The 21,534-nt window shown below is 38.3% G+C and overlaps 1 protein-coding gene and 1 long non-coding RNA gene across 2 annotated transcripts in view; one reads left to right on the top strand and one right to left on the bottom strand.

Annotated features, from left to right (window-relative positions):
• Positions 1-7,214, top strand: LOC148113526 (uncharacterized). Its single transcript, XR_015734532.1, has 2 exons — positions 1-335; positions 6,120-7,214. It is a non-coding gene; the product is annotated as an uncharacterized LOC148113526 (long non-coding RNA).
• Positions 7,215-13,365: 6,151 nt separating this feature from the next.
• Positions 13,366-21,534, bottom strand: part of TMEM131 (transmembrane protein 131) — a 95,659-nt gene continuing 87,490 nt past the window's right edge. The window contains exons 34-41 of the mRNA XM_087871465.1: positions 21,107-21,228; positions 20,802-20,960; positions 19,022-19,181; positions 18,372-18,493; positions 18,194-18,290; positions 17,634-17,731; positions 16,063-16,226; positions 13,366-14,321 (exon numbers count right to left, since the gene is read on the bottom strand). Coding sequence (XP_087727591.1) covers positions 14,031-14,321; positions 16,063-16,226; positions 17,634-17,731; positions 18,194-18,290; positions 18,372-18,493; positions 19,022-19,181; positions 20,802-20,960; positions 21,107-21,228 — 1,213 coding nt within the window. The 3' untranslated portion in view covers positions 13,366-14,030. The remainder of the gene's footprint in view (positions 14,322-16,062; positions 16,227-17,633; positions 17,732-18,193; positions 18,291-18,371; positions 18,494-19,021; positions 19,182-20,801; positions 20,961-21,106; positions 21,229-21,534) is intronic.

The raw sequence follows: 21,534 nt of genomic DNA, 5'->3' as shown, positions 1-21,534 counted from the left end.
AGAAAGAAAGAAAGAAAGAAAGAAAGAAAGAAAGAAAGAAAGAAAGAAAGAAAGATAGATAGATTGCAGTCAGGCCATAAAATGGGTATTCCAAAAAGCTCAGAACTTGTTCGACACCTGCAATTTGTTCAGTTTTTATTCCTCTAACCAAGAATTACAGTTCTCAAGAGGGCAGGATTCTTACACTATTCTAAACATTCAAAAAGACTTTCCTTTCTTTTTTATTTAACTATTTTTATTAGCAACAATCCTATGGTCCCATTTTAGCGCCCCCTAATTTTGGGGGCTCTGTGATTGTTTGGCTCCAAAGCAACTTAGTTCTGATTAGGGAGTATGTCAGATGTAAATGCCTTATTCTCTAATGTGTAAATAGTGTACAGACAGGGTATCAGGGGTTAACTTATTCTTCACTTCTTAATGTATTCATAATTCACCACTCCCACATATAGCTCCACCCATTGTATATATAAGGAGCTACCTACACCCTTTCCCTCGCTTCTATCTGTGAATATTCAGTGAATATAGAATGCCTAATGTAAATAAAAGAATATATAGTTAAATCTTTAACTCTTGCTAATCTTATTGAGTCTGATCCTGAAAATATTGCAACAAACTGGTAGCAGAGGATGGTTAATTGACTCAATAAAAAACTTTAAAATGTCTAAGAAAGATAGGCCCAACACCAGGGCCTACAGCAAAGAAATGGAAACGGAACAAGAAATAATCAACGAATCCACGAATGCAATTTCGAGAGAATCTGAAGAATACACCACTGAAGACGAAGAAATAATTGATGACCAGGAGGAAATCGAAATAGAAAATAACGAACTCAGGTCAGAGATATTAAAACTATTAAAAAGCCAGAAGAATGATGAAAGCCTCATCGCGAACCTCCAAGATATGCTGAAGAACAGCGGAGCAGCGAGAGAGAAAAACATCACCAATGAAAAACCTAAAGATCCAAAAATAGTGAGTGATATGACTGCGGAGAAAATCATTACAAAGAAGAAAAACGATGATCCCGCGCGAAAATTTGAATGGCGGCCATCTTGGTTTCAACCGGCCTCCAAGATGAACGAAGCAGAACCAATCAGCAAGCTCAATTCAAAATTTCTGGCGCGAAAAATGTTATCAGACAACGAAAACGAAAAGGAAGATTCAAACACCTCAGAAGAATCAGAACCAGAAAGTGAGGAAGATCCAACAAAACACCAAATAAAATCAGCGATGAAAACGCTCTTTGCTGCATTTGGGCCAAAACTGAAAATTACTAAAAAGATACCAAAAAAGCGAGCGAGCAAGCCAATGCCTCAAGACCTGCCCGCTCCCATCCTGACTACTAGAGCGCTGACACCAGAACCCAGAGAGCCCTGCCGATACCGCCCTACGCCGCAGACCGAAGCAAGCACCAATGCTCTCAATAGAAGAGGAAGAACTGCCACCGTCGTCAGAACCCCCAAAGTCGAACCAGAGACCGACTCATCTGAAGAAGAGCAGAGCGAACAAGCCGCAATGAGGAGAACCTTCCACGACGACGCCGAAGAAGAAATGAGCAACGCGCATGCGCGAAACTACGCTGACGATCCGGGAAGACATGAACTGGAGAGAAGATCATGCAGACTCGTAGCGAGCATCCCCACGCCGTTTTGCAATTTTCTGCATTTACGAGACCACGGACTACCTCAGGTTGTAAGTAATGGACCCAATAATGTCGGAAATTTACCCAGTGACTTCCCAAAACTAAGGGTTGATGGCATTAATTTACAAGAATGGTATCAACAGCTCCAGGTTGTCTTTATGAAGGAAAACTTACTGTTTTTTATCACTAGTCCCCCAAAAAGACCTTGGACACTAAAAATAGATTGTTTACACCATAGAGCTTTTTTCTTAATAATATCTAGTGTGTCTCCTGCAATGTATCACAGCATTAAGCCAAATTTGACTGTTTCAGAAATTATTCAATGCATGTTTAATTTGTTTCACAGTGACAGTGTAGCTACCACCACAAGGATATCTAAAGACTTCTTTTCATCTAGGATAAAACCAGGGGTTTCCATAAGTGAACATTTAATATCTTTGAACAAAATAAGAGCTGAACTGCATTTGAGGGGGGAGGTGATTTCAGACCAAACAATGAAAAGTGTTATTATCAACTCACTTGATCCATCATGGGACAATTTTATGTCACATTTAGACACAATCAATCTAGGGTATTTATCCATAGAAAGTCTATCTAACAAATTGATAACAGAAGATAATTCTAGAAGGAATCGTTCTAACAATCACACAGAACATAAACCATATAGGAAAGTAGCTTTCCAAGAAAAATATAGTGGAACATTTAAATGTCATAATTGTGGATCCAGGGAACACAATAGAAGAGATTGCCCAAAATTCTTAAAAGAAAGATATAGATCAGAATACAGAAACAAATACGATTATAGACAGCCTTCCATAGAAAGGCATAGATATAGGAGCCCACCAAATCACAGAGAGAATAGAGGGGGCAGAGACAATTCAAAGGATAGAAAGTCTGGTTCACTGAATGGATTAAATAAACAAGACAACACTAACACACAACAAAGTGAGAACAATAATTGGCTTATTGATTCTGGAGCAACTAATCACACCACTAATAACAAAAGTATATTGTCTTCATTTGCAGAAGATAAATTTGTAATTAAGGTAGCTAACCAAGAAAAGGTTCAAGTATTAGGTAGAGGAAATGTAACCTTGCCTGGTCTAGGAAAAATAGAGGGGGTATTACTAATACCTGAAATACCTCATAACATATTAAGTGCCATAAAACTAAGCAGAGATTCTGACATTAACATTGTCTTTTCAAAAGGAAAGGCAACTTTGGAAAAGAATAAAATAAATGTAGGCACTGTGGTGACTAAAGGAGGACTACCTTATCTAATAACAAAAGAAAAATGGTTACATAACATTGATTCAAATATGGAAGATTGTATTGAAATAGATGATGAGAATGTTAGCAACAGTGACAATGATGAATGTAAAATATCTCATGATCACACAGATGCACACAACGATAAGAAGCCAAAGATAGGTAAACCAATTCATGATGAGTGTGCTCACATATTGCATAGGAAGTTAGGACATGCCAGTTTTCCTGTAGTGCAAAAAATGACTGAACACGCAGAAGGTGTTAAAATAAAAAATTGTGAAAATTATCTGGAATGCTCAGTATGTAAATCTACAAAACTAAAAACTAGTCCCAGGCCAAGAAAATCTACCAGATCAACTAACAAAATTTTTGATTTAGTATACATGGACTTAGTTGGTCCATTAACTCCATCAATCACTTATAGGAAACGTTACTTCCTGACAATAGTGGACGATTATAGCCGCTATGGATTTGTTTATACATTAAAACACAAAGATGAAACATTTCAAAAATTTAAAGAATTTTACAAACGCATAGAAACACAACATAACATCAAAATAAAACAAATTATGACAGACAGAGGATGCGAATTCATGTCTAAAGAATTCTCACAATGGTTAAAAGACAAAGGAATGTTACATTACACATCTAGTCCATTTTCTGCGTTCCAAAACGGGATTGCAGAGAGAAAAAATTCCACATTACAAACCATGATTAGATGCACATTGGAAGATGCTGGCTTAAGCAAACAATTCTGGTCAGAAGCCTTACATTATTCAAATTACACACAAAATAGAACATGGTCCAGCATTGTAAATAAGACACCATATGAAGTGATGTATAATAGAAAACCAAAATTAGCACACATGCATATATTTGGAGTCACAGCAGACGTACACATACCTAAACAATTAAGAAGAAAGGGAGAAAATGTGTCCAGGAGACTCAGATTTATGGGATATGAGACTGGCACTAAAGGATACAGATTCATTGATAGTAACAACAAATTTATAGTCTCCAGAACAGCTGTGTTCCATGAACAAGCTAACTGGTCTAAATTACATCTTAATGAGATATTCCCAAATAAACATGAAGATACAAAATCTCATGAGAAAGGGACTATAGAAAAGCAAAATATCAACAAATATAAAAACAAAACCAAAACTTGGACAAATAGCCAACTCAAAATAAAGACAGACACACTAACAAAAAAGGAAGCAAGATATTTGCATGATAACGATAGTAAACCCGAAAAAATCATTAGAAACACCAGAAATCAAATGCCAAATAAATACAAGGATTATGTAATGCACATGAATGGTGAACCAACAACACCCAATACATACGAGGAAGTGTTAAAACTTCCTCACGAAGAAAAGGAAAAATGGGAATTAGCAATGAAGAAAGAGATGGAAAGTTTACAAGGACTAAATGTATTTACACCTGCAACTGCACCTAAAGATAAGACAATTATTGGTACCAGATGGATATATAAAATTAAGAATTTAGAGGGAGGAAATACTCTATACAAAGCTAGATTAGTTGCACAGGGTTATGCACAGAAATATCCGGAGGACTATACTGACACGTATTCCCCCACTGTAAGAACAGAGAGTGTCAAAACAGCTCTAGTGGTAGCATCAGCACTCAATCTTGATGTATTCCAATATGACATACAGACTGCGTACCTACACGCAAAATTAGATAAAGAAATATACGTGAGAGCACCTCATAGTCAATACACAAACAGAAATGAGACTTGGTTGTTAAACAAGAGTTTATACGGGCTAAAACAATCTGGTAAACGGTGGTATGATTGTTTAGTAAAAGTACTTAAGACCATGGACTTCAACGCTACCACTGCTGATAATTGTTCCTTTGTCAAGAGGGGTGATGATTACATTGAATTTGTATTGATTTATGTGGATGACATTTTATACATAGGAAAACATAAAGAAAGAAGAGAAACTTTTGTAACTAAACTAAATGAGCATTTCTCATTGAAATCTTTAGGCAAGGTAAACAAATACCTTGGTGTCCAAATTAATAAGACAAAAAGGGGATTCAAACTTACCCAGAGAGATAAGATCATAGAACTTTTAAATAAATGCAACTTAAACAATGCCAAACCTTGTGATACCCCTATGCTAACTGACTTTCTAAGAAATTCTGATGAATCTTCTCCCGAGTTCAAGGACAATACATTCTATAGATCAATCATAGGTTCACTCCTTTACATATCTAATTGGACTAGACCAGATATCGCTTTACCACTCAATTTATTATCTAGGCATGTCAGCAAACCAACAATGTACCACTGGGAAGCTGTTAAAAGAATTTTAAGATATCTAAAAAGTACACTAGACTTTTGTTTAATGTTAGAGCCTAATGATATTAAAGAACCAAAGCTTACGTGTTATGCAGATGCAGATTGGGCTGGAGACACCTCATGCAGAAAAAGTACATCTGGTTATGTATTTCTCTTAAATGACTGTCCAGTTTACTGGTACACTGGTAAACAAGAACTAGTAGCTACTTCAACGACAGAAGCGGAATATGTTTGTTTATCCAAAGCCGCAAATAACCTTGTATGGTTTAATGATTTAATTTCAGATGTCTGGAAAAAACCTGCTCTGCCCTTTGTTATGCATGAAGACAATAAAGCAGCCATTGAAATATCTAGATCTGATGCCATTGGACAAAGGTCCAGACATATAGATATAAAATTTAAACATGTGAGACAATTATCTCAGGATGGATTTATTAAAGCAGTGCATTGCGACACTTCAGAACAATTAGCTGATATATTGACAAAGCCTTTACCTTCTAAACAGCATAAATATTTAACCTCTAAGTTGTATGTTTTGTATTGTCCTGAATCTGAATGTAACTGGTGTTGTATAACGAATCGGCATTTAGAGGGGGATTTGTCAGATGTAAATGCCTTATTCTCTAATGTGTAAATAGTGTACAGACAGGGTATCAGGGGTTAACTTATTCTTCACTTCTTAATGTATTCATAATTCACCACTCCCACATATAGCTCCACCCATTGTATATATAAGGAGCTACCTACACCCTTTCCCTCGCTTCTATCTGTGAATATTCAGTGAATATAGAATGCCTAATGTAAATAAAAGAATATATAGTTAAATCTTTAACTCTTGCTAATCTTATTGAGTCTGATCCTGAAAATATTGCAACAGAGTAGTTCTGGGGGAGCATTTTTAGTACAAACTTTAGAAATGAAGTTTTATTATATGTATTGTTCTTCAACCATTTTTTCAAAACAAAAAAGACACTGATAAAATTTCTATCAATATTTCGCTTTCCTAAAACAATTATTTCAAAGGCAGTGATGTCATCCTTACCCCCTTCAAGGAAAAATACCGCTGTACACTTTATATCCAACCAAATTATGAGACCCACTTATTATTTATTCATAATGTTAGCTTTCTGTTCAAATGTGCCTAAGGTAGCATGTTTCTTTTTAAAAAAAACAACAGGGGCATTGAAAGTTAAATACAGATTGATTGAATGAATTTGAAAATATGCAAACAAGATTTAGGTAGGCTGCATTCTCCCTTTACAAAAATTGCATGGATTTCAAGAATAAGAGTTATCTACTTGTAGGTTTTTAGCCAGTTCAGAAAAGATGTTTCAAATATTAAACAGCATGTCCGTTCAGGCACTTAAAACAGATTTTGGAAAGGACAGAAATGCCTTATAAATGAGGAGACAATAGTAGTTAGGAGAAATGAAAGTTGAAATGGGCAGGCTAATGAGGTAAAAATGATGGTGCCAGGATTTCATTTTCTTCATTTTTGGTGATGGGATATTAATAAAGATTTTAAGCCTATTCTAGGACTTATACAAGAATTTTCAGGAGTCTCTCATATTCGAAAATTCAACTTTTTAAAGATACTCTTGGAAGTCCTTTCAGGAATCACAGAAAAGAAAAATATTTTATTGATTTTTATTTTATTTTATGGTTTGGGGAATTCTGTTGTTTTTACTGTTTTGTGCATGATTCTTATTATAATATGGGCAGCTGTGTAAGACATAAAAATAATAAAATAATATAATAAAATAAAGGCAGAAGAAACATGTTGTCCTCCCCTTGCAGTAAATGAACGTACTGTTACTTCTACACATAATGATAATCATAAAAGATGTTGGGTTTGGCATGAGTCTATTTTAATTGTTTAAACAAATTACACTCATCTATACAAATATACACTATGTATATATACAAAATGCAGAATTGCATTTTGAATAAATGCAATAAAAACACACAATATCTAAAGTAGCTTTTGCATCTATTATTTTTGATATCTCCTCCTCCTCCTCCTCCTCCTTTTCCTTCTTCTTGTGCCTAGATCAAACTTTAAACTGCTGGAATAAAACCACCTTCTTGGCTTTGTGGTTAGCCAAAAATAAGTCATCATTGGGATGTGTTTCTGATAATAGCTGACATGCCAGCAGATGGGCTGTACTCTGCATCTTTCCACATTCACACAGCATGTTGTTAGCTGCTAAGAGCCTCCACTTCAGCATATTGGTTTTACACTTAGGCACTCCAACTCTCAACCTATTCAGGGTAATCCAAGTAGTATAAGGGAAATTGGATCCTTCAGCCAGATCCTCTTTAAGTGCTATTCCTTCTTTGATGGTCTCCTTCCTCCTCCATCTTTCAGTATGTTTACTTACTTAAGAAAACATATTTATTTTGCCCAAGTAAAATGACCAAATATTATAAAAATACTAACAAATTTTTAATGCAATTGAAATTGTGTTCTATGGTCATGTATAACCAAAATAAAAATGTCTCAATATTAATTAAAAAAATTGCCCTATTCTTTTTTGATTTAGCAGTCATCAATTGGACCAAGTTGTGAGTGTATTACGATAGTTCATAAAACTTAGTTGCGTATTAAAACACAAAGGAAGATGGTTTCCCAAGGCACTTAGGGGTATGTTTTGTTTAACCTCTTGTAGTCGCCTAAGTTCCCTATAAGCAGCCCACATAAGAAAATCTAAAGAATATTTGTAGCTCAGAGTTGAACTGTGGGGTCCAGATCAGTGGTGGGTTCCTCCCGGTTTGGCCTGGTTCGGCCAAGCCGGTAGCGGTGACGATATGACGTCACTGAACCAGTTGTGGGCCCCTTTGCTCCCTGCCCCCTGCGTTATTCTTACCTTTTATTTGGCCCCACCCCCAATCTATTGCTCCCTCCTGAGTCCCACCTGATCGGCTAGAGGGGAAAAAACTGTTTAAACTCTTGCTGCTGGACTTCAAAGGGCTGCCCTACAGCTGATCAGTGTTAAAAGAAAATGAATGAGTAGACCGGTGCCTGCAAAAATAAATGGGTAGATCGGTACAGCCTGGTAGACCAGTACCTCTGCTAAATCCTAAAGAATTGTCACATGACCATCAAGCCATGACCACAAAATAAGCTACGCCCACAGAACCGGTAGTAAAAATTTTTAGAACCCATCCCTGGTCCAGATGCTGAGCTTAGTTGTTTGCTTGCAAACATTTCATTATTTTATTTTATTTTATTTTATTTTATTTTATTTTATTATTTTATTTTATTTTATTTTATTTTATTTTATTTTATTTTATTTTATTTTATTTTATTTTATTTTTTTATTTTATTTTATTTTATTTTATTTCTATACCGCCCTTCTGCGGGACTCAGGGCAGTGTACAGCCAAGATAAAACATTGCACATAAAATTTAAAAACAATTTAAAAAACAATTAAATAATTTCAGCCCAAGATTTAAAAACAATCCAATTAAAACCGAATTCAATTAAAACTGAGAGGATGGGATCAAGCCAGCCCGGCTAGATGGAATAGGTGTGTTTTCAGGGCCCGACGAAAAGTCCGGAGGTCTGATATTGTGCGTATCTCAGGGGGTAGGTCATTCCAGAGGGCAGGTGTGCCACAGAGAAGGCTCTCCCCCTGGGGGTCGCCAGCCGGCACTGTCTGGCCGACGGCATCCTGAGGAAGCCCTCTCTGTGCGAGCGAACCGGTCGGTGGGAGGCTATTGGCAGCAGAAGGTGGTCTCACAGATACCCCGGCCCTAAGCCATGGAGCGCTTTAAAGGTGATCACCAACACCTTGAAGCGCACCTGGAAGACCACAGGAAGCCAGTGCAGCTCGTGCAGGAGAGGTGTCATATGTGAGCGCCCTGTCGCTCCCATAATCCCCCGCGCGGCCACATTCTGGACTAACTGTAGCCTCCGGGTACACCCCAAGGGGAGCCCCATGTAGAGAGCATTGCAGTAGTCCAGGCGGGAAGTGAAGAGTGCTTGAGTGACCGTGCGTAGGGAGTCCCGATCCAGAAAGGGGCGCAACTTGCGTATCAGGCGAACCTGATAAAAAGCCCCCCTGGCCACGGCCATCATGTGCTCTTCTAAAGACAGCCTTGCATCCAGGAGGACGCCTAAGTTGCGAGCCCTCTCCGTGGGGGCCAGTGATTCGCCCCCAATAGCCAGCGATGGCACCAGCTGGCTATATCGGGACGCCGGAAGCCACAGCCACTCAGTCGTGGAAGGGTTGAGTCGGAGCCTGTTTCTCCCCATCCAGGCCCGCACAGCTTCCAGGCACTGGGACATCACTTCAAGGGCATCGTTGGGGTGGCCTGGGGTGGAGATATACAGCTGAGTATCGTCAGCGTACTGATGGAACTCCACCCAAAAGCCACGGATGATCTCACCCAGCGGCTTTACATAAATGTTGAACAGAAGGGGCGAGAGGACCGACCCTTGTGGCACCCCACATGCAAGGCGCCTCGGGGTCGACCGCTGCCCCCCTGTCAACACAGATTGCAACCAGTCAGAGAGGTAGGAGGAGAACCACCGCAGAACGGTGCCCCCCACCCCAAGCCCCTTCAACCAGTGCAAAATGATACCATGGTTGATAGTATCAAAAGCCGCTGAGAGATCTAACAAGACCAGGATAGAGGAACAACCCCTATCCCGAGCCCTCCAGAGATCATCCACCAACGCGACCAATGCCGTTTCCGTGCTGTGCCCAGGCCGGAAGCTGTACTGGAGCGGGTCTAGATAGACAGCTTCATCCAGGTACTGGGGAAGCTGCTGCACCACCACACTCTCAACAACCTTCGCAACAAAGCGAAGGTTGGAGACTGGACGATAGTTAGCCAATACAGCCGGATCCAGAGAGGGCTTCTTGAGGAGGCGCCTCACCAGCGCTTCTTTCAAAGCGGCCGGCAGGACCCCCTCACTCAAAGAAGCATTAACAATCCTCTGGAGCCAGCCTCCCGGGAAGCCAGTACCAACCAGGAGGGACACAGGTCCAATAAACATGTGGTCGCGTTCAGCCATCCCAGCATCCTGTCGACGTCCTCGGGAGCCACAGGATCGAACTCCTCCCAGATAACACTCTCAAGGCCTGCCTTAGTCATCCCGTCCGGACTTACCCAGTCAGAGGCCAGGCCTTCCCGAATCTGAGCGATCTTGTCATACAGATACTGCACAAAGCTTGACCCTGCAAGGGATCATCCCGCGCTTCCAGATGGAGGAGGGAGCGGGTCACCCTAAACAGGGTGGCTGGGCGATTATCTGATGATGCAATAAGAGCGGCAAAATAGCTAGATTTCGTCGCTTTTATCGCCACTAGGTAGGTCTTAATATGAGACCTCACCAGTGTTCGGTCGGATTCGGAGCGGCTGGTCCTCCAACTACTCTCCAGGCGTCTTTTCCGGCGCTTCAACTCCCTCAGCTCCTTGGAGAACCAAGGAGCTAGGTGAGTTCGGTGCCGGGTCAGAGGCCGCAAAGGCACGACACGGTCCAAAGCCCCGGCAGCCGCACTATCCCAGGGGGCCATCAGGTCTTCGGCCGAGGCATGTGCCAGAGTCTCAGGAAATGGCCCAAGCTCCATCTGGAACCTATCAGGATCCATCAGGCACCTGGGGTGGAACACCTGGTCGGCTCCGCCTCCCTGCAGCGGGGTTTAGCGGTTAGAAAGTCCAGTCGAAGGAGCGAGTGGTCCGACCATGACAAGGGTTCAATGATTATATCCCTTGTATCAAGGCCACTCGACCACTGACCAGAGACAAAAACTAAGTCCAGAGTTTGTCCACCTGTGTGAGTAGGGTCATGAATTAACTGAGTAAGGTCCATGGCCGTCATGGAAGCCATGAACTCTCGAGCCACCTCAGACGTTTCGCCGATAGATGGCAGGTTGAAATCCCCCATGACTAGAAGTCTGGGGGTACCAACCGCCACCTCAGCTATGACGTTGAGCAGCTCGGGCAGGGCCATTGCCACGCAGCAGGGAGCCAGGTACGTGATCAACAAGCCCATCTGTACTCCACGACCCCACTTCACAAAAGGACTCACATCCGGCTATCTGTGGAACAGTGGTCTCCCTCGGATCAAGACTTTCCTTTATAATAACCACCACTCCCCCGCCCCTGCCCTGAGCTCTCAGCTGATGGAATGCTCGGAAGCCTGGTGGGCACATATCCACAAGGGGAACCCCCCCCCTCATGGCCCAACCAGGTCTATGTGATACCTGCCAGGTCCGCTCCCCCCTCCTGAATAAGATTGCAAATGAGGGGGGCTTTATTTACCATGGACCTGGCATTGCACAACAGCAGCCGAAGGCTCGGGCCCTGAGAGTCTGAACAGCCTGGGGTGCGAGAAGGGCTATGGGGACTGGGGCGCACCACCGCTCGAAGATAGCGAGTGGCTATCAAACTAGGTAACTGGCTCCCCCATGCAACTACTCCAAGTGTTAGTGGTGCTTGACTTCCTAGTTTGATCAAAATTGGTTGAATGAATAACGACACATAAGCATTATTTTTGGGTGGTGATAGGGTAAATCTCTTTGGTGTGAAGACTCTTTATCCTGCATATAGCCAATATGACCTTATGATGTGATTTGTTCATCAGCAGTTGATACAATGGGTAAAAGATGCAGATGAGAAGAAAGCTTTTATTACCATGATGACATGAAACAACCACCAGATGTTTTATCCCCCCCAAAAAACTTCAACTTTCATTGTACTTCGTGGAAGCCTTGCTTAAATTCTTGAAAACATATTATCTATGTGGATCACTTTTTCCAGTCTAAGATTCAAAGATCTTCATGAGGAGTCAAACTATGCAGCCATAACACATTTCACGTCATCCATTCCACGGGAAAAGATTCCAATAAAAATTAGGAATTTTTTTTCCTATAATTGGTCATTTTGTATTCAGAAATAATATGAATTTCATAATTGGCCTCCTTCCATAGGTTAGATGATGCCTTTGGGATGGGATTGACCAGAGTCTCCTCTCCAGGAGCACTTATCCAGCTCATGAAGAAGAGCTGATTCATGGCAATGGAAACATTGTGAAGCAAGTCTTCAGCAGAAGCTGGTGTTTAAAAGAGTTTTGACTGACAACAATTAGTCATTGAAAATGCATCTTCAAGCATCATCATTCAAACAACTGATTACGTAAGCCTTTTCATTCCCTTTTGTCTAATGAAGCAACTGTAAATCAATGCTGATCACTGTAGTCCATGAAGTCCCAGGAGTGAATTAGGATTCTTGGCTGAAAGTTCCCTGTTCTAAAGTGAATGCTATTGTGCTGTGTTGGAGAAAGTTTGCAATTAGAGTAACTATTGGAAATGTACAATATGTGTTAACACTGGTTTAAAAACATCTCCCCGATATAACAGATTACTCTGAAAGACAAATTCTAGCTTTCTAAATAAGTGCCAGTTTGGTGTAGGGATTAAGGCATCAGACGAGACACTGGGAGACTCCGAGTTCTACTCCTGCCTTAGACACAAAGTCAGCTGGATGACCTTGAGCGAGTATCTGTCTCTAAGCCGGAAGAAGTAAGCAATGACAAACTACTTCTGAAAAACCTTGCCAAGAAAACTGTAGGACTTTGCTTACTTATCCAGACAGTTGTCACAAATCAAGATTCATACCCCCTCCAAACCTATTAATCTTTTTTTTTCAGCATATCAGTCTTATTTTCCTAGCCCCGAAAATATGTTCAAGCGTTTTGCTCCTGGTATGTAATCAGTATCCTATGTAGAATGTTTCACAGCCAGGGTAAATAGACTTTCTTCCATGGTGGTTGTATGAGAAATGATATGCTCTTTGGTGACTCAGCTACAGGAGCTGTCACAAAATTGCCAGCCAGCTCACTTGTAGCTGCCATTTAGAAAAATGTTTACATGGCACAGTTATTTTTATACAATGTTTTCCTCCGCTGTGAACTTTTAGAATGATGAGAGTTCACTATGGTCAACTGCTCAGGCAGCAAACCTATTTAAGATGGCCTACAAAAAATCTTCTAAATTAAAGGAAAGCTTGTTCTATGATTAAAATATGATTTATTATGTAAATCTTAACCAAAACTGTGCCAAATGTTTGAAATTTAAACATACTTCAAAAGGTACATAAGGAAGACATAACACAAAAATGAAAAAAGCATTATTTATTTTTCAAGTACAACTCAAAGTTGTATTGGTAAAAAAGCACAAGGAATCTTGTGTTATCCACAAGTATTGGCTATGCACATTTCAGTTCAACTTAAAAATGCATTCAGGTTTACAAATGTACAAACAGACACATAAAATGTAGTTTGAACAGAATGCTCTTAGATTCAGCCATTTTTGCTCCTAATGTTTTTACATTCATAGAGTCTTTTAACAAAGCTTTGTTTTTTTAAAAAAAATACTCTGCATTTTTAGCACGAGATGCTCCTTAAAATTAGGTTTGGGGCATAATACTGGAAAAAATTAAATCTAGCTTGGTAGATGAAAATCACTGTATTTTTTAAAAAAACTTAGCAAGTGTTTAAAAATTTAAACAGTAGATGGTAAAAAGCCAGAACAACAGTCCTAGTGCAGTAATGACCGCACATAAAGATTTGCCAATCAGATCAGCAATTTCACACTACCATAATTGCGAGACAGACTTTAAGAGGAGCAAGTGATGAATGTATGATTAGATTTTAATGGTTTTTGTTGGGTGGAACAAAGAGAAAGAATAGGAACAAATGGCTTGTGAATTATGTTTCAGGCATGTTACAGAATTTACCATGATCGCATCTGAATAATTACAGTCACTTTATTTTGCTTAATTTCAATTTTCAGATGGGTAATGCACATTAGGCCAAGGATCCGAGCTTCTTCTCCCAATTGCAGGACTCCAAATTAGCCAAGGATTATACGGTTGTCCCAACTCTTCCGAATTGTTTACTGTGGGTGCAGTAACAGGGGAGGGTGGGGTGTTTTCACTCCCAAGGTCGATCCCTGGCAAATGGTGAGCTGGAGTGTTGAAAGGAAGGGAATTGTTCAAATTGCTTGACCAAATGGAACTGCTGAATGGAGTGGTAGTTGTAGACCACAGGCCACTTGGGTTGCCAAGGATAGACTGCATTATTTAAAAAAAACAACAACACACAATATATTTATCATACATACCATCATAACTACCAGGTTAAAACATGTTATTTTTTTGGATTTTGATTTAAAGATGTCAATATATTGAATGTTAAGATACAGGACTCATTTGCTTACTCAACAGTTTGAACCACAGAATTGACTTGGAGAAGAAATGTAAAGGCTATTAGAAAAACACAAATTAAGTCTGAGTGTAAGAAATAAGCTTGCCTTGGCTATCTTTGCTATAAGAAATTGGAAAGGAAAATGGTGCCAGGCATTCAAAATCCAGTTATTATAGTCTATCAGTAAAGTGGAGTTCCAGCATTTCTTATGGAGTCTATTTCCTGACCTGGCCTGTCTCAAAGGACTGACATTGTTACTGAGTGCCTGACAGATTAATTCATCTTTTGCTAATAGCTTTTGCATTTCTTCTCTAGTTACCATAAGAAATATTATAACATACAATAGAAATGAAGGCTTTTTTTTTTAAAAAAAAAAACCCTGCTATCCAACCCTTGTATACCTAGATACTTTTTAGTTCAAATATGCTACTGGTTAATGCAACTGTCCATAGAGGACATAGAACTGACATCAAAGATCAGATTCATACCCTGGAGTACTTCTGTATCACTAGACTGATAATCAAGATATTGCCCACTGATAGAGGTCAATGTGGGTTGGCAGTAGCCAACAATCATTAATCCTGCTCAATAAACTTTATTACATAGCACTTCAAAATAGGTCAGGTTTCACATCAATTCCCCGTTGCTCATAATGACCCTTGCCCCTCTGGAAGTGAATCAAGAACTTCCCATGCTATTTAATTTCCAAACTATCATCTGACTCTGAATAAATATGATGTGTAAAGCCCACTAGAATTACTTATATCTACAGCTATATTCAATAATCTACATACAAGCAGATTCAAGCTCTCAAATATTTAGGTGAATTCTTGAGCAGACTCCACTGAATCTGTATTTTATCCAGTTTTTCTCTTTTTCAGTGGAGTGGAAAATAAAATCTCTGTAACCTGAGAAAACCTAGACTACTCTTTTTACTAAAATCAAACATGAATATCACAAGCAGTGTTTGTCTTGGGGGAACAATGGTGAAGGTTTATTATTGTCTTTTCATTTTTTACTCTGTTATATAACCCATCCAAGTCTTCAAATTGGGCAGGGTATAAAAACTGTAAGATAAATGCATACATAAATGAAATAATTCAAATTTACTTTGCCCAGTACTGTATGTAAAGAACAGCAAAACCTGAGGTTTCTCTTGAAAAACAGTTCCACTATCCAAGTGTTGTGAAGCAGAGTTGCAAGGTAAGAAAGATAGTCTATATGGATGCATAGTATTATAACTAGGTCTTACTTGCTAATATTCAGAATGAAGTTTCGAAGAATCTAATTTTGAACATTCAATTTGCACTTTATCAGACATGAATGGCATGGCTTGTAATTGAAATATAAACAGGAGCTGTGTGCATATTGCACCCATCTAGGTGCATTAACCTTAGACCCAGATTTCCAGTGTCCATGTACGTTATTCCTTTATTATCTAAGAACTTATTGTGTATTACTGTACAGTCAAAATTTAGTATTATTGAAAATAGAACAATTAAGTCCATGTCCTAGAATTGTCAAATAAATATGTCCCCAACAGCCCATATTATTGAAGAAATCATCTTAAAACACTTAAAGACAGTGCTGTGAGAAACATATACTTACTGAAGTTGTGTGAGTTGGGGATCCTGAACTTGTGGGCCAGGAAGGTACAAAATCTGTAGCTGAAGAATCCCAGATGGATGAGGGAACATTGCTAAACTCATTCCAGTTTCGCTGAGCATCCTGACCATAAACAGACTGTGACACCCCAAGCTTGCTGAAAACTTCTAAGAGAAGGCAAGAAAAGTAAGGCAGATGTAACTTCTATTTTAAATAAAAGGCCTTGATTTTGAATAAATTAACAAAACATTGGCATCCTGAAACAGAAGCCTTCACATCAAGGCTAAATCTAATCAGATATTAGCTATATAAGTGTACTGCAGATACTGTTTGAGAAGACCAAAATGTCTTTGCTATAATTTATAGCAAAGACATTTTGGTCTTCTCAAACAGTATCTGCAGTACATATACGCTGCCATAGAGCAATTCAATATAAACATTCAGAATTTTGTTTTTTTATGATTGTTTTATAAATCAGTCTTTTGCTGATTTTTGTCTTAAGTTTATAGTTTCTCATTTGTTTTTTGGCTTTTTGGGGGGGAATATACTTTACTTATTAAATTATTGTTTTAAAAAATTTGTCCTAATTACTTCAATTTTGCTAAGTACCTTAGTAGAGAGGAAGATTATCCTGGATTTAAAATGATTCCCCCCAAACCAAAAAATAAATGAGAAACTATTTATAAACCTAAGACAAAAAAACTATGAATGCTTATCTTCTCACCCTACCAATCTATGCCAAGTCTAAATAAAGATAATCCTGGAATTTCTCTATAAAATGTGTACATGTCTCACATTTGTGTATGCATACACCTCTGAAGTCATGCTGCAATAAAGGGAAGGGCCAGGCTAATAAAAGGTAGATAGATTGATTATAAAAGAGATAGACTGGTTATAAAATGTATACGGTATTCATTGTTTAGTGACTGCCTCATTTAGCGATTATTCAGTTATGAAAGGGATGAAAAAGTAACTTTGTGATCAATACTTGCATTATGACCTTCACAGGTCCGTAAAGCAAAGGAAAGCTGAAGTGAGACAGTCCTGGCTTCACTTACCATCTGTTTTTTAAACAATTGAGTTGCCACTCCTAATTTTGGTCGTTAAAGGACTATCTGTGTATCATTATTAAATAAACTTATTTCCTAACTAACATTTGTCTCATACAAAGGAACACACAAAGGCAAGCACCTGCATATTCTGTTCTCTCCTCCCAGCAAAAATAGCCATCCCGCATGGAATATAAGTGAAAAATCTTAATACTTCCATTAGAATATAAATGCAAAACTTGAAAACATCAGTATTTAATATTTGTAATATTAGTCAGTGCATAGGTATATTAGTTGATTTTTGGATTTTTAATTCTACCTTTATTATTTTTACAAATAATTCAAGGCAGAAAACATACCTAATACACCTTCCTGCTCCTATTTTTCTCACAACAACTCCTCTGTTAGGTGAGTTGGGCTGAGAGAGTGACTCAGCTGGTTTTCATGCAGGACTAGAACTCACTGTCTCCTGGTTTCTAGCTTACTGATGTATTTTCTGAGATATGTTCAACTCATATCACTTACCTCCAGTTAAATTAAAAGAATTTCCAAATGCTGAGAAAGAGTTCAAAGGTGTAAAATCTGGGCTGCTAGGATTGCTAAGAGGACTCCACAAACCAGAACTAAGAGAAAAGAGGGGCATTTCTGTTAGGAAAAATCATTTCTATAAGATAACCCCCAAAATACAATTAAACATTATATGGACTATCAGTTTCAGCAACTCAAAATCATATTTAGTGAAAATACTATTTTTTATTCTTGCTCTGAGTTATTGATATGTATATGCCATGAGAACTGCACTTAAAAAAAAATAGATAATTTACAAAATCATTATATAACTGAATTAAGTCACTTTTGGTTTACCCATAAAAGTCAGAAAGGCATTAACATTCAATACCATGTTGGATTTTTGAACCACTGTGTTCTAATAAAAACCTGTAGACATGCATTGCTATGATATTTGCTTGCCCTTCAGATTCAGAAAATTTAAACAAGGCAAGTTTTTAAACATAGAAAAACAGAGATGTAAACTTCTGAAACATATCCTAATAGGTTTAGAATTTTTTCTGTTTCAAAAAGATTACCTGTCAGAGCCATCGCTGTCCACAGCTGTGTGTGAAATGCTCATACAGCCAGAAGGCTCAGCTTTAACTGGTGAAGACTTTGCTAGGCCACTGCCACCTGGAAGTTTTAATTAGCAAATAAGATGATATTGGAATTGCAGGCTAGCACAAAAATTGCTTTTCCAAGTTTCTGTGTTACCTGGGCTTTTATCATAACCAGCAGCTACAGCAGCAAAAGTAGGATTTCCATTCCTCCCGGGAAGAGAAGCTGCCTTTGTCACCTTATGCTTGGCACCACTAAGTAGTTTGCTTTTCGAGTCTCTACAAAAGGTGGAAAGACATATATTATTCTTTACAATGTACTAATATTGGAATTTGTGGTGACAATTTATATCCTGAGCAGAGAGCAAAACAATGTGAACTGTTAGTATGATTATAAAAGCTAACTATTACAAGTATAGGCAGTCCTTGTTTATTGACAGGAATTGGGAACTCTGTTGCTAAGTGACATGGGTGTTAAGGTGCAGTATCATATACAAAAGCAGTTTTGACACTCCTAGTATATGGTATTCTCGTTCAAATCCACTCCTTTCATATTTGTTTTTAATTAACTGTTTAATTAACACTTGTCAAATTTAGAAATCTGACTTGATTGCTAAGAATGTAAATATATCACAATCTTCTATAGAAACATTTATCTTAAGGAAATATCTGAATAAATTGCTTTGTACATTTGGAAGAGAAGACACGTTTTCAGAACTTTCAGCCACAAAGAAAAGGCATACACTAAAATGCATTTGATACAGTAAGGGTACAAAACTCTTGTGTTTAGTTTTTATCTGAACATACTTGCAGTTGTTCACAATGCTGCTATAACTATTCCGTGTGGCATAGGTCAATGACGCAGGTGGTGGAGATGGAGAGGCAGATGTTGGTGAGGTCTGTCTTTGCTTCAGAAAAGCATCTGCACTAATTGTTTGCAAAGACAACTTATAAAGGTTGTCAGAAGCTGGAACAAGAACACAATTGTTAAAGTCCCTCATATTCATTTTCCTAAAAAACATTTAGTAGAGCACCAAACTGAATGTCCTTTAAGCCAGATACTATATGCTACTTAAAGCTGCATGCTATTCAAGACAAACTAGGGAGGGTGGTGAAACCCAGGACTTCTAATTTGCAAAAATAGTTTCAAAATCTCACCCACCTCCCCTCTATTTTTATAACAGTTTTTCCTAGGATAGTTCAGGGTAGTGATGGTTAAAAACAATTCTTTCAATGTAACTTAGTTTCAATGTATCTTAAAGGACTGTGTGAACACCCTTTTACATTCATTTTAAAGAAAAATCTCTGAATATTGAGATATCAAATGCTAAGTTATTGTGTTGTGGTATTTTAAAAGTTTGGACATTTTCCCTATTCAGTGAAAAATACTATTTTTGGTCTTGAACTGTACAAAAGAAATTCCAATTATTTCTTCCACTAACAAAAGAATGAAAGTCTGATATATATGAGCTTCAGAAATTCTGTCAAGCTCTCACTGCAGAAGAATTTACTAAAGAGACGTGGCAAGGTTTGAAAAATAGTATTTCTCGTGTAAGTAACCTTTTGTGTTAAATTAGAGAACCCTGTGACTCCTTGGATGATGGTTTCAGAGAAAAGCAGTGCGTGTGGGAACAACTTCCAACTTCCTGCTGGCTTCTCCGTTGTCTTTCCTTGCAGGAAGCTGTCAGGAAGCATTGGAAATCACAATCATGTGACCATGGAGATACTGCAATGGTCACAACCTTGCAAATAAAATTAGACTAAGTATTGTGGAAATTCAAATTCCGCTGAGGTAATGAATTCCAGTTTTTTATACATTCTTTAAGTTAGTGGATTTTAGGCACCTTGATTCAAAAAACTGTAGCAGTATAATGCACAGGTTAACTTGAGGGTACAAACAGATAAGCACAATGAGAATTTTAGCAGTATGTAGATAACCTTCAGAATAGATAGGTTTTACTTCACTTTCCCTTTATCGTTTTGTTGAAAAAAAATTATTTGAAAAAAAAAATTAGGCTGTGTCATCATAAAGTTGAACTGACACATGGTAGAGATGTGTGAAATGGAAAATATCCTTTTTTTCTCAAACCTGAAACAAAATGTAGTGTTTTGGAAAGTTTTGCTGAATTTTTATAGATTGGTTACAGTCTCGCAGAAATGAAACTTGAAACATTTGGTTGTTCTCTGCTTTGAATGAAACAAAATCCAGAGGGATTCTATAGTGATTTTACAAGAGGAGGAGGTTAAGGCTGGGGAGATACCTCCTCCTCTTACACATGGGCTATGTGCTGACCCAGACAGCCTCCGGACTTCCCAGCACCTCCCCTCTCTCCTCAACTATCATCACAGATGGCCCCCCTGCAGGATATTAAAAGAAACCGTCAGGATTCTTTTTGGTCTAATTTTTAATCCATCCAACCCATTGAGAAGAATCCTATTTTCATTTATACCAGAAACAAACCAGCCCTTTTTTATGCAGGTCAAATCTAAAATATAGCACATACGTTTCAATTTGCACATAGGGCTGTTAAAACAAGCTGTTCTGGGTACAAAATGTTTGCATATCCATGACTTGGCGGATACTTACAGCTGCCGTCTTTGTGAATTGGTACTGAATCCCACTCTGGTGGTGGTGAATCTTTTTCTCCTTCTGAACTGCTGGTATTGCCTAATTCTTGACCAGAGCCACTAGAGAAAAACTTTGCTAATGATGATGGCCTGCTATCCATCATTTTCATGCTTGTACCTACAGCGAAATAATAATAAAAAAGCTATAAGCTAAGATAGAAACTTCTTTAGCCTCACATGTAAGATCAATAAAGAGTAAAAGAGAACTGAAGTCCATTTCAAATTATTTCAAAAAATCCTTATTTTGGCAGTGTTAAACCATACCTTTCATTTTCTGGAAGTTTCTTGATTTGAGTCCATTCGTGCATGTATGCGGAGCAGATAGCTTTGATGAAAAGTTTTTGTGCTGTTTACTTTCAAGTGATGAACAAGATGCCTCGAAGGAACTAAAGCAAAAGTACACAAAAAAAAGTCTTTGTAGTAGACTGGTGAAAAAAATCTTACATTCCTAAAATGCAGAACAGATTATCAATTTCTCTGATCTTCATCAATATGATATTCTTAGATTTAATTGTTGTAACAGCAGAAAAATGTCTGATTACATTCTATTTGCAGAAAGACTTCTGTTGGGCAAAATACTCCATTAATTATAATTCCCCTTTTCTCAGTTTATATTAGAACCATGTTTCACATTTTCCAGAGCCTCGATAGCATAGAAGACATCACATCAACAATCACTGATTTATTTCTAT

Source organism: Pantherophis guttatus, chromosome 5 (assembly GCF_059756535.1).
Source record: "Pantherophis guttatus breed Tessera chromosome 5, ASM5975653v1, whole genome shotgun sequence".
NCBI lineage: Eukaryota > Metazoa > Chordata > Lepidosauria > Squamata > Colubridae > Pantherophis > Pantherophis guttatus.
The sequence above is the reverse complement of the archived record's forward strand: the minus strand, read 5'-3'. Positions and strand labels throughout refer to the sequence as shown.